Source organism: Mycteria americana, chromosome 20 (assembly GCF_035582795.1).
Source record: "Mycteria americana isolate JAX WOST 10 ecotype Jacksonville Zoo and Gardens chromosome 20, USCA_MyAme_1.0, whole genome shotgun sequence".
NCBI lineage: Eukaryota > Metazoa > Chordata > Aves > Ciconiiformes > Ciconiidae > Mycteria > Mycteria americana.
The window spans coordinates 5,541,871-5,554,138 of record NC_134384.1 but is presented as its reverse complement, the minus strand read 5'-3'; the positions used below and the strand labels follow the sequence as shown (position 1 = coordinate 5,554,138).

At 55.2% G+C, this 12,268-nt stretch overlaps 1 protein-coding gene across 5 annotated transcripts; it reads left to right on the top strand.

The window, feature by feature from the left end:
* Positions 1-495: 495 nt before the first annotated feature.
* On the top strand, positions 496-11,095 carry PI16 (peptidase inhibitor 16). 5 transcript variants are annotated; one of them, XR_012778468.1, is made up of 7 exons: positions 496-2,069; positions 4,578-4,796; positions 5,415-5,524; positions 6,322-6,410; positions 6,853-9,276; positions 9,657-9,869; positions 10,682-11,095. XR_012778468.1 is itself a non-coding variant. In XM_075521573.1 (6 exons), exons 1-6 carry the CDS (start codon positions 1,917-1,919, stop codon positions 9,797-9,799), a joined length of 3,135 nt encoding a protein of 1,044 aa, XP_075377688.1. In that variant the 5' UTR covers positions 496-1,916; the 3' UTR covers positions 9,800-11,095. The 5 variants fall into 5 exon arrangements, 3 of the variants coding, with proteins under 3 accessions (XP_075377688.1, XP_075377687.1, XP_075377685.1); XR_012778467.1 differs by having other exon boundaries at positions 9,657-10,906; positions 11,003-11,095; XM_075521573.1 differs by having other exon boundaries at positions 9,660-11,095.
* Positions 11,096-12,268: the final 1,173 nt, after the last annotated feature.

Here is a 12,268-nt window from a genome sequence, read left to right as displayed (position 1 = left end):
GTGCTGAGGCTGCCGGCTCCCCGGGGGTGCGGTGGACGGGCTGTTCCTTGAGTGAGCAGAAGGAAAGCTGCATTCCTCATGCGCTTACCTAATGCCAGCTGGACACAGGCTTGTCAGCTCCAGGGTGGGGCTTGGACCTTGTGCTGTTAAGCTCGATGCTTCAGACGTTGGCTCCAGAAAGAGCTGTCGGGGCAGGTTGGGGAGTTGAGAAATGGCCCCGCACCCCCTTTGCCAGCAGCACCGCCTGACCTTGCCGAATGCGTCGGCTGTTACTCACGTTTCCCCATGAGCCACGTGCCCTGGTTGTGACTCCTCCAGGGCTGTTTTCTCTTCCCTGTGAGCACTGTGTGTTCCATTTTCCTTAATACTTGTTGCTGCGCTACCTCCTGCGAGGCTTAGTCAGGATGCCATGGTGCCAGGGGCTATGTGGAGCTTGGCCCTTCGTCTCCGCATCACGCTTGCAGAGTACACGTATTGGGCTCTTCTCAGCACGGCGAGCTGGCTGACAGGAGTTGGAGCCAGTGTCGATCCTTTCTAGATGTTTCTCCAGGTCTCTGGAGATGCAGCAGCAGAGTTTTTGAGGTGTCTCATGATGGAGACAGGTCTGCCTTGACTCAGATTCCAGGCCTGCAGTTCACCTTAGCAATAAATGGGAACCTTTGGTTTGACCAGATGAGTTGAAGCTAGCCTGTTGAGATGTTAGCCTCAGACCCTGCTTGCAGAAATTGTTGGACTATTGAGAGTATGGGAGACCCTGGACCTAATGAAGGAGAAGGTAACGTGCAGAGGTAAGAGATTTGGGGGGCAGTAGGAGAGATGTTGTGGCAAGAGAGGTGATCAGCGCGGTCCAAAGCAAAAGGAAAAATGGCAAAGCATCGCCTGGGGAGCGGAGAGGGGGAGGCAGAGCCGACAGCTTGTGATTAACTTGGCTCTGCTAGCCAGAGCTGCCCACCCGCTGATCCTTTCTAATAGCCTGTGATCCCCAAAGGCAGCTCCTGGAGCAGAGCCGGGGCGGTTGCACAATCGCAGATGGGGAGGAAGAGGCTGCAGGCAGGCTGGAGGGTCTCTGCCGGACAGCCTCCATGGCGGGGCGATTCGGGCCACCTGATGTTGAGCCCTCCAGGTGTCTGCCTGGGGAGGGAGCACAGCCTGTCCCCGCAGAGCTAACGGCTGGTGACTCCAGCCAGCCCTGAAGGCAGCTATAGACTCTCAACTCCCCTTTTTTGGGGCAGTTTCAGCTGTATAGCCTGTTCTTCCTTTCCTGCTCGCCCTTCTCCTGATGGCACAGGTTACCCACCCCCTTCCCAGCAGGCTGGGGCAGCCCCGGGGGGGCCGCTCCTCAGTTGCCCACTGCTTGCCCCAACGCGGCTGGTGCAGACACGGGGCTGGACCAGGTGGGCTCTGGCTGCCAGCCGCGGAGTTACTACGCTGCAAACTGCTCTCGGCAGTTGCATCTTGTTGCCTTCCTTTCTGGACACAGCTGCGTTCCAGGGACAGGGGAGGACCCTTGTGTAAAACAGGGCTTTGCCGGTTGCTCAGGGATTATTATTATTATAGTTTAGGAGAAAAGGGACAGGAGGTGGAAGAGGGGACCCGTAACTGAGGGCTAAGGGGATCTCTGAGGTTTGGGGCAGCAGAGGCTTGGATGAAAATACCAATCCGGGGATTACGATTCAGGCACGGGGTCTGTCTCGGGGAGTGGACCCTGCACACTCGTTGGCACCGGCCGTACTGCTGCTTCTCCATCAAGGCCGATATGTGAGATGGGTGTGTACTGCGTGGCTCCAAAACTGCTCTAATAAAGAAACACATTTCCTCCCCAATCTTCAAGCTGTTGGGTGTTCCTTGCTTTTGGGAGGTGCTTTAAATCTGACTGCCAGAGCCGTGGGCTGCTAAGAGCAGAAGCTGGCTGCACGATGCTGAGCTCAGGTCTTCCTCCCGTTTTCCTGTTGCTCACGGCGCTGGAGCTGAGCTGGTCCCTGAGTGATGAAGAAAAGAAGATCATCTTGGATGAGCATAATAAATACCGCTCCCAGGTCTCTCCTCCTGCTATGGATATGCTGAAGATGGTAAGTGGCTTTTATTCAGGGGAATGTCAGAGGGTGTTTGTGTAGTGCAAGCCTCGATCTTAATGCTAGGAGGGATCGGGGTTTTCTTTAGGGGAGGCAGAGCAATTCTTGTGTAGGGTTACAAGTAGGTATCAGTGGAGTTTCCTTTCACCTATAGAGTTGTCTTTGTTTGTGGAAGTTCCTAAGCGTGATCCGAGTCCCCTGATGCTCTGTGTGAGAGCGATGCAGCTCTCGCTCACGCGTGTGCCCGCTGGAGCTCCTTGTGACGGGGAGGAGACCTTGCCTTCAGCAGGTGCCCCGGGCTGGAGGGGGAATGCTGCTGTGCGGGGCATCGCCTGGTGCATTTTATTTGCCTTTGCAGGTGAACGGGCTTTTATCTATAGGAGGGAACGTTAACTTCAAACGTGACGGCCGGGTCATTCAGTTATTTGGGCTTTCCATCACTCTCCTAATCCCCACCATGACTTGTGCATGGCTGTCTTGGAGGTGAGGGATCTCCCATCTTGCTTGGGGAAACTGAGCCAGGTGCCCGCCATCACGTGTGGCTGCAGTGGCAGCAAAAATGAGCTCTCGAGCTAGTGCTGCTTTTTGTCTTATTCGGACCCTTGATTTTATTAAAATTCAGCTATCGTGTTTTCTCTTGCACCACACGTGATTCTTCTCACTGTTTGCAACACGCGTGGAGGAGGAGGAGGACAACTGTTTGTCGTGGATAGTCGGAGTGCTTTGCTCTTCGGTCACAGTGTGCTTGGAGGAGACCTGGTGCCTGGCCCAAAAGTTGCACAGGCTGAATTAAACCTTTGTGGGCTGGTAAATGGGAGCTTGCTGAGCAAATGAAGGAAAAAGCTATGTTCAGGTATAGGGGGTCTGACTAGTGCCTTCAGACTCAAAGGGGGCAGAGCGAGGACCCTAAGCACCATGATCCCACAGACACTCACCAGAGCAAGGCACAGAAAACTTGGAGAATAAGGGCTTTGGAGCCAAAGTCTTAGAGAATGCCTGAAGGAAACAATCTCTCAGGGTCCTTAAGCCAGCGGCAGTTCTGAACTGGCGACTGCTGCTCCTGGCTGAAGCTTTGATTGCAGATCGCGTGCTTTGAGATGCTCCCCTCCGCAGCGTGGCTTTGTTTCTGCTTAAACATACAGGACCCGTGCGCAGCCCAGTGCCAAAGGCTTTTTTTTTTTTTTTTTTTCTTTTTAAGCACAACAAATGTTTAGCTTATAGCAGCCCTGACAATTTCTTGGTAGAAGTTTTCCATGAGAGCGCGGTCCTCGCCTCCCTCCCGGGACGTTTGCTTGGGCTGTCTTTGCCTCCGAGTTCACCTGCTGCCGTGGCACCGTGCCCGGCTGAGGTCACCCTCCGCTTCTGTTTGGGACACGGATCTGGTTGCTGTGGAAATAGTTAGGCGACGGGGGGGATACGTAGCCTAAAGCCACTTTTCTTTTTTAATGAGGCAAATCCTGCAGGTGCGAGTCCCCTGGTTATGGAGCCCAGCTCCGTGCCAGAGGTAGAGGGGCGTCCGCTCCCCAAACTGGGTTTCCAGCCATCGCTCTCAGCCTGGCTTGGGGCCACGGAGGGAGGTCAACCAACGCTCTGTGGCCCCATACAGATATTTCGGTGTTTCCTTCCCCCCCGGGTTCCTTAGCGCTGCTGCTCAGGGCCCGTCCACTTGTCCTCAACACCCCGATGGTGACGTGCTCTGCATCGGGGCCATGCTCTGTCTCCCTTTGGATCCAGCCCTGGCTCTGGCCGGGAAGGTCCCCCCTTAGGATCCGCCGGTTGCTGGGCTGCCTTCCAGCCGGCTGCAAAAGCAAAGCTCCCGTCTCCATCAAATGGTGCAAGGACGGTCCAAACAGCTGCGGCGGAGGTTTCCCCGTATGCCTCCCTGCGAGAAAACCTCTCCTCCTCCTCTTCCTCCTCCTCCTCTTGCATATCAACGCGGGGGACTGCAGGCCAGTGGGCTCAGCTGGTGGGGGGGCCGCTGCCGCTCCGGAGGGGGCTCTTGGCAGGCAGCCGGTCGGCCACGTCTCGGATCCAGGCAAACAGATGATGTTTCCCCGGAGCGTGTGCTCCCAGGCTCTGTGCAGCTGCTAGGGAAGAGGTGTCCCGCTCTCCTCCCATCCCTACCCTGGTCAAAGAGGGATGTCCCCAGGCCCCCTCCTGTGTGACCCGGGGTGAGTTTCCTGCCTTCCTCCATCTGACTTCACGGTTTCTCCACACTGAGTTGAGGATGCTCCACGATGATGATAGAGATGCTCCAGGCAAGGTTGTGGGAGTTGTCCTGATGCACTGACCTTCCCCTGTTTGCCCTGTCAGCTAAGGTTTGGTTTGTGCTGGGACTGGCTGTGGAGCTCCCCTCTCCTGAGGACAATGTTGAGTAGGGATTTGATTTTTACTCATGAGTGGGGCAATTGTGGCCAGAGAGCCCAGATTTCCTTGGTACGTGTCCTTGCGTATGTCGGAGAGCCCCGTGTCCCTCTCCGTATGCCGACACGGAGCTCCTTTCAGAGCTGGGACACGGAGCTGGAGGCCTTTGCTCAAGCCTACGCAGAGAAGTGCATCTGGGACCACAACAAGGAGAGGGGACGACGGGGGGAAAACCTCTTCGCTATGGCCCCAACTCTGGACCTGGAATTCGCTGTGGAAGACTGGAATGGGGAGGAGAAATACTACAACCTGACGACTTCCATGTGTGTCCCCGGGCAGATGTGTGGCCACTACACCCAGGTACCGAGCTGGTGGGGCGGAGGGGTGGGGTTGTCGGGAAAGGAGGTGTACCAGAGCCCCAGCTCCTCCCAGAGTCTTTGCAAAGGGATGGAGAACCAGGCAGGAATCGCAATGATACAGGGGGAGCTGGGCACGGTGCCAGCCATGACCAGGCTTTTTAGAGAAGACCTCTTTTAAACAAGCTCTGCAGCCCTTTTTGGCTACTCAGCAGAGCTGGGTGCCAGCTTGTCTTAGGCAGAGATATGAGGTCTCGGTGTTTCTTCACAGCTTGGGTGAAAGCGAGGAGCAGAGATGGTAAATGTGGGGATGGATATATGGAGGGTTCCAGGGTCAAAGCAGAGATGGTGATGTTCTGCCTGGGTAGACTATATGGTAGGAAAGCTGTGGCACTTGGATATGTGGACTACAGCCCTGGGTTGGGAAGGTGATCCAGACAGGGGCAAGGGGCAGGATCCTGAACGCTAAAGCAACGTGGAGATGTGGGATCTGGGGCACACACTGAGATGAGGGGGACATTGGTGTGGTGACAGATTAGCCTTCAAGGCCAGGGGACAGCTTGCCAACAGGGCGTCCGCCTTCCCCCAGTCACCTCACCTTCCCCCCTGGTCTTTGCCTTAGGTGGTCTGGGCAAGCACGCATCAGATCGGCTGTGGGGCAAAGTTTTGTGAGAAGATCGACGGAATTGAAACAGAGGACATGTACCTGCTTGTTTGCAACTATTATCCCCCGTAAGTCCTATGCCTCACGTGGTTTGGTGCATCTTGACGGGGTTTCTGTGCTGGCAATGTCCTTCCTTCAGTCCCTATAGCAGAGCAGGATTTGGCCTTGTTCAGAAATAAAAGCAAAGCGATTCCAAGGAAGGCCTTTGCTTTCTTGGGTTGGTCACAAAGGAAGGAAGGGTTGTCTGGTGATCTTTGCCCGTGACTGCGACTGCTGAGGTTTGGTTCAGCTCCTGGCACAGACCTGAGGAGGGAGCTCCCCTCCCACCCAAGAGCTGCCCAAGGCTGATGCTGCAGTAGCTGAGGGTGCAACCGGCAGCTCCCTGCTCCGTGCTTTGTTCTTCCCCGCCAGCAGCAGCGGTCGCCTGGGGTGGAGAAGCCCGTTTGCACCAGCAGGAAGGGTTGGCCATGGGAGGAGAGGCGGGTGGCCGCTTGCGAAGCCTTGGGGACCGCTTGCTTGGAGGTGGTGAGACCAACGAGAGCGGCCGGTTGCCGCCGACCTTCGTAGGGGTCTTGAGCAGAAGGGAGACAAAATCACATGTCCGAATGCCCATCGACTACTCTGTTCTAAGGGGTGGTGAAGGATCCGGTCCACGGAGCTGTCTCCCCTGGTTTTAGCAGCCTTGGGGTCAAGCTGTTGAGTGAACGGCACTGACAGTCTGTGGCAGGAGACCAAGACCTGTTTTTTACATTAATCCTGAGTTTTGCCTCGGCTGGGATATTCCAGCTGAATCAGACCCCCTCTTTGGGATGGGTGTTTTCCCCTCTCCTCACACCTTCTTTTTCTGGGCGTCTTCTGCTTCCAGGGGTAATATGAAAGGCCGAAAGCCGTACAAGGAAGGACCTTCATGCTCGCAATGTCCCGAGGGCAGCGTTTGTGTCAACTCCTTGTGTGGTAAGTGAAGCGAAGTGGCACGTGTCCCTTGACAGGCTATTGGGACTCAGACCCCGGGGTTGGGGTCCAAGCTCTGAACCCTCCTGGAGCTATCAGGAAGCCCTGGACCAGCAGTTCCAGGGCTGGATCATGAGATATCAGGTGCGACGGCAGCCCCTGAGGCAGGTCAGCTGCCTCAAGATGAGGAGGATCAGAAGGACCTCATACCCCCTTAGCCAGCAATTGTTGCCCCATGAGGATGCCCTGATACCGAGGGGCAGGAGGCCGTGTGAGGGAGATGAGATGTCTCCAGGTTGGGAACCCCAGAGTGGGGGATGGCCTGAGAGGGGTCGGCTGCTGCTTCACCCCCCGGCTGATTTCTGCTGGCCCTGCTCAGTGCAGGGGACCTGTTGAGGTCAGCTGACCCCAGCCCTAATTGATGGCACTTTTCATCTCTTACCAGAACCCACTGTAGAAGAGACCACTCCAGCCCCTGTGACAACAAAGGCAAGCCCATCCACCCCAACCACAGCCATGCCAAAACCCACAACCACAGCCAAACCAGAACCCGCAACACCAGTGCCCACCACAATCACAGCGAAACCAGAACCCGCAACACCAGTGCCCACCACAGCCAAGCCAAGACCCACAACCACAGCCGAGCCACCACCCACAACTATGATCCCAACCTCAGCCACGCCACCACCCAAAACCACACTCCCAACCACAACCTCAGCCAAGCCACCGCCCAAAACCACACTCCCAACCACAACCACAGCCAAGCCACTGCCCAAAACCATGCTCCCAACCACAACCTCAGCCAAGCCACCACCCACAACCACGCTCCCAACCACAGCCAAGCCACCACCCACAACCACGCTCCCAACCACAGCCACAGCCAAGCCAAAATCCACAACCACACTCCCAACTACAACCACAGCCAAGCCACCACCCACAGCCATGCTCCCAACCACAGCCAAGCCAAAACCCACAACGCTAGCACCCATCACGACAGCCAAGCCAAAACACGCCACCACGCTCCCAACAACGACCCCAGCCAAGCCAAAACCCACAACACCAGCAGCCACCACAGCCATGGCCAAGCCAAAACCCACCATGCCAGCACCCACCACCACTACTGCCAAGCCAAAGCCCACCATGCTAACAACCACCATGCCAAAACCCACCACAACCACCACTACAGCCAAGCCAGCACCCACCACACCAAAACCCACCACAACCACCACTACAGCCAAGACAACACCCACCACAACCACCACTACAGCCAAGACAACACCCACCACAACTACCACTACCGCCAAGCCAACACCGACCACACCAAAACCCACCACAACTACTGCTACCACCAAGATAACACCCACCACACCAAAACCCACCACAACCACTACTACAGCCAAGACAACACCAACCACACCAAAACCCACCACAACCACCACTACTGCCAAGCCAACAGCCACCACAACTACGGCCAAGCCAGCACCCACCACACCAAAACCCACCACAACCACCACTACAGCCAAGACAACACCCACCACAACCACCACTACAGCCAAGACAACACCCACCACAACTACCACTACCGCCAAGCCAACACCGACCACACCAAAACCCACCACAACTACTGCTACCACCAAGATAACACCCACCACACCAAAACCCACCACAACCACTACTACAGCCAAGACAACACCAACCACACCAAAACCCACCACAACCACCACTACTGCCAAGCCAACAGCCACCACAACTACGGCCAAGCCAGCACCCACCACACCAAAACCCACCACAACCACCAGTACAGCCAAGCCAGCACCCACCACACCAAAGCCCACCACAACCACAACTACGGCCAAGCCGGCACCCACCACACCAAAACCCACCACAACCACCAGTACAGCCAAGCCAGCACCCACCACACCAAAGCCCACCACAACCACAACTACGGCCAAGCCGGCACCCACCACACCAAAGCCCACCACAACCACCACTACAGCCAAGCCAGCACCCACCACACCAAAGCCCACCACAACCACCACTACGGCCAAGCCAGCACCCACCACACCAAAGCCCACCACAACCACCACTACAGCCAAGCCAGCACCCACCACACCAAAGCCCACCACAACCACCACTACAGCCAAGACAACACCCACCACAACTACCACTACGGCCAAGCCAGCACCCACCACGCCAAAGCCCACCGCAACCACCACTACAGCCAAGCCAGCACCCACCACACCAAAACCCACCACAACTGTGGCTAAGCCAAAACCTGCCACAGCTACAGCCAAGCCAACACCCACCACACCAACATCTACCACCACCACAGCCAAGCCAACACCTGCCGCTACAACATCAGCAAAGCTAAAACTCACCACTACCACACCAGCACCTACCACAACAGCAAAGACGCAAACTGCCACGACCACAACCCCAGAACCCACTGAAACAGAAAGACCCAATCCTACTGAGGCAACTGGGCTAACTCTTTCCTTTGAGCCCACGTTAGACCTGGATTATAAAGTATCTCCAGAAGTAGAGGTAGACACTGGAGAGCCTCTTAGCCCCTTAACTACAGAGGATCCAGCCTTATTAGAAAGCATGGGCACAGCCTTCAGCCCCAAATCAGTCCCCGAAACAAATAAAGGTGTCAAAGAGGATGGGAAAGAGAAATCAGCCTTTTCCAGTCCACCTCCATCTCTCAGCCAAGTTGTTCCAGAGATCAAGTTAGGTTTCAATAAAGCTGAGCTCATAACCCCCTCAAAGTCAGTGGTCTTCAGCCCTGAAGAGCCCACCTTCTTGCGCTTAACGTCACCTTCCAAAGACAAAAAAGGGCAGAGCCCTGCTTTCCAGACCTCCCTCTCAGGTAAGGTAATTGTGGAGTCTGTCCTGGCATGGACACTCAGACGTTCAGTGATCCCCAAGCAGCATGGAGAGCGCTTGGGAGGAACCAGTATTGGACTGGTCCTCTGGATCCTCCTCTCGTACGTGGCACCAAGCCTTTTCCTCACTCTTTCCTCTAACACTGAAAGGGGCTGGTTGGATGTCTCGTTTGTGAAGCATGGTTTTGTTTACAGCCTGCTGCCCACTAACCCACCAGCTGTGTCATGCCTTCGCTGGATCGGTGCACTGCTGCCTCGCACCTCGTGGTGTCTTGGTGCACGTCACTGATGGACCTGCATGAGTGGGAGTTTCTTTTTTGTCAGATCTTCCCCTTTAACTCCACATTTTCTTCTCTTCTGCCAGCAGGTGCCCTGGACACTGAAGAACTGGAGACAAACTCAGATCAGACAAGCATGGATCAGCCCACGGCTGGAGCCCCCAGTACCTGCTTGGGGCTTTCACTCTTCCTCCTACCCAGTGTCATCCTGGTGGGCCTTCTGCTTTGAATGGTCTTTCTCAGCTGTCCCTGCACCAGTCACCAAGGCTTTCTTCAGCATTGGTTGTTCCACAACCCTGGTAGGCTTGGGAGACACCACGGACAATTCAGGTTGACACGCTCTCTTCTTACGCTGCCTTACCTGCTCCAGCCCTGACGAGCCAAGGGCAGCTGGCAGTCCCGTGGGAACTTGGTCCCCTTCCTGAGGAGACCCAAGGGCAGGAGGGTGTCTGCTATAATGCTGGTGACCTTGGATGCTTCTCCTTTCTTCCCAGCCAGCCTGGGCTTCTGGTCCGTTTTCAAACTGGAAATGATGAGCTATCCCACCCACCCGTGTGGCTGGCAGGCCCCGCCACACCGTGTCTCCAGGGAAAGCAGAACAACTTGGAAATCTGAGTGGCGATGAGACGTGGTCACTGGTTTTGGTGTTTGTCTGTAGATGAGACATGGTGGTTGGGTTTGGTGTTTGTCAGGATGAGTTTCCAACAAAAATGCTCTTTTCCCCTCCTGATGTGTCCGTCTGTCTCAATTTTGGAGAAATTTCATCTCTTCCCTTCTTGTCCAAAAAGAGCGGCTTATTTTTTCTCCCACAGGAGAGGATTTCTCTTTCCTTCCTGGTTCTGGTATAGCTACGGCCAGTACTACCCAGATGTACTCCTTTCTCCTCCTCACACCTCTGCAACCCTTGCCTTCTTCCTCTCTTCTGCTCTCTACACGTGTACCCATTCCACAGTTAGTCCATCGCCATGACTTTATTTTACGCGTGTGCCTGCACCTGCGTGCATGCACAGAAGAAAAACCTTCAGCGCTAAAGAGGAGTTACCGGCTCCTTCATACAGCTTTCTTCTGCATGGCTTCCTTCTTTGCGTAACTTAACTGTATTTGAATTTAGATACAGATCCCGGTTGACGTATATTTTGCGTGTGGTGGAACCTGGTCCAGGAGAAACGAGCCATCACGTGTGCTGGTACAATTTGAGCTCAAGAGAGCCAAGTGAACGATGTTAGAGGTTACCGGTGGTTCCAGGACTTGTTGGAGGACTGCTTTCGTTGTCTGGGACACTGTGTGTTTTATTCCCCCATGTCTCTGCTCCCTTCACCTGAGGCTTCCCAGTAAGGTGTGTTAAATATGTGACAAGTTTTGCAGACCGGTGGAAGGGACTAGGAGATACAGTCCCTTCGCTGGTTGGTGCATCCTTTGATTTCTTAAACAGATGAGGTGGAGAATGACCTGAAGGCCAATATTCGCGTCCTCCCCCGTGATGCTGTGTCCTGTGCATCCCCAGAGCGTGCACCGAATAAATCCTGCTGTGAAAGTCTGTTGTGGGGCGTGCAGTGTCTCGCTGGGGGAGCTGGAGGCCGGGGGCCTGCTTATTATATCTGTAAAATGTTCTTGATCGTGTGCTTGGGTAGAATCGCTAAAAAACAACGTGGCTCCTGGGGTGCCGAAGGGGGGTTTTGGCTTTCCAAAAGCATCCGGGTGCCGGTTCTTGCAAAGTTGCAACTTAATGTTTTTAAGCCTGTGTAAAAGCAGCAGCAGCAGGAGATTGAGGATGACGTAGGGAATATTCCCCGATCACCCAGCTGAGTGCAAAGCAAAAATGTGTCCCCACCAGGAATTTTTGGGCAAGGAAAGCGAGAGGAAGAGAGCTCGGAGAGAAAAAAGAGATCAAAACTGGGGCTGGAGCGCTTCTGGTTCCCCGTGTGGAGAGGCCCAGCAGCCGGCCTCTCCCGCCCCCAAACACACACTTTTTCATCTTTGCAGCAAAGCAAGCAGTGAAACGCAAGCGTGTGTCCCCAGACCCCGTGTTTCTGCAGCATTTTCACCGCAGAACATCACCCAGCTGCGAGCAGCACGCGGGGAAAGGGCCTCGCGAGGCGTAAACTCGCAGCACAGGAGCGATGCTGGGATCAGACCTCGGCTTTTTGCTTTTCCCCATCCTTCTGCCCTTGCTTTGCCTGGCGAGGCTTCCCTGTGGCTCCCTGAAATCCTGCTGCAGGAGCCCACAGCACCGGCTCTCTTGCAGGAAACCAGCTGCCTGCGGGGTTTTTTTAGGTCACGGTCACCGCTAGCTCTCCTAAACGGTGACCGGCAGATGGCAGTGGGAGAGGCACCGCAGAGAACTGGGCAGCTCTGAACTCGCTACGCAGAACCCTACAGAGAGTTTAGTGCTTTATTTAATCACAAGCATCAGATGTAGTTAAGGATCAGATTAAAAATAACCTCCTGCCCAGGTGCCGTGGCTGCTGTACGCTCTCGTTGCAGGCTGAGCTCTTGCTGCCGAGCTGCTTTCGGGGAAAAAAAATCCAGCCTTGGGTTAGGGGCAGATGATAGAAAACCAGCCAGAGCAGCTGCTGTTCGCCCGTTGTAAGGGGCGAGGGTTCGGGCAGGGATGGACCTGGGAGAGCGTTTCAGGACCGTGACTGCTTTTCCATCTGGGTGAAGGAGAGCGTAGCGTTAATTCCCTACAAACAATAAA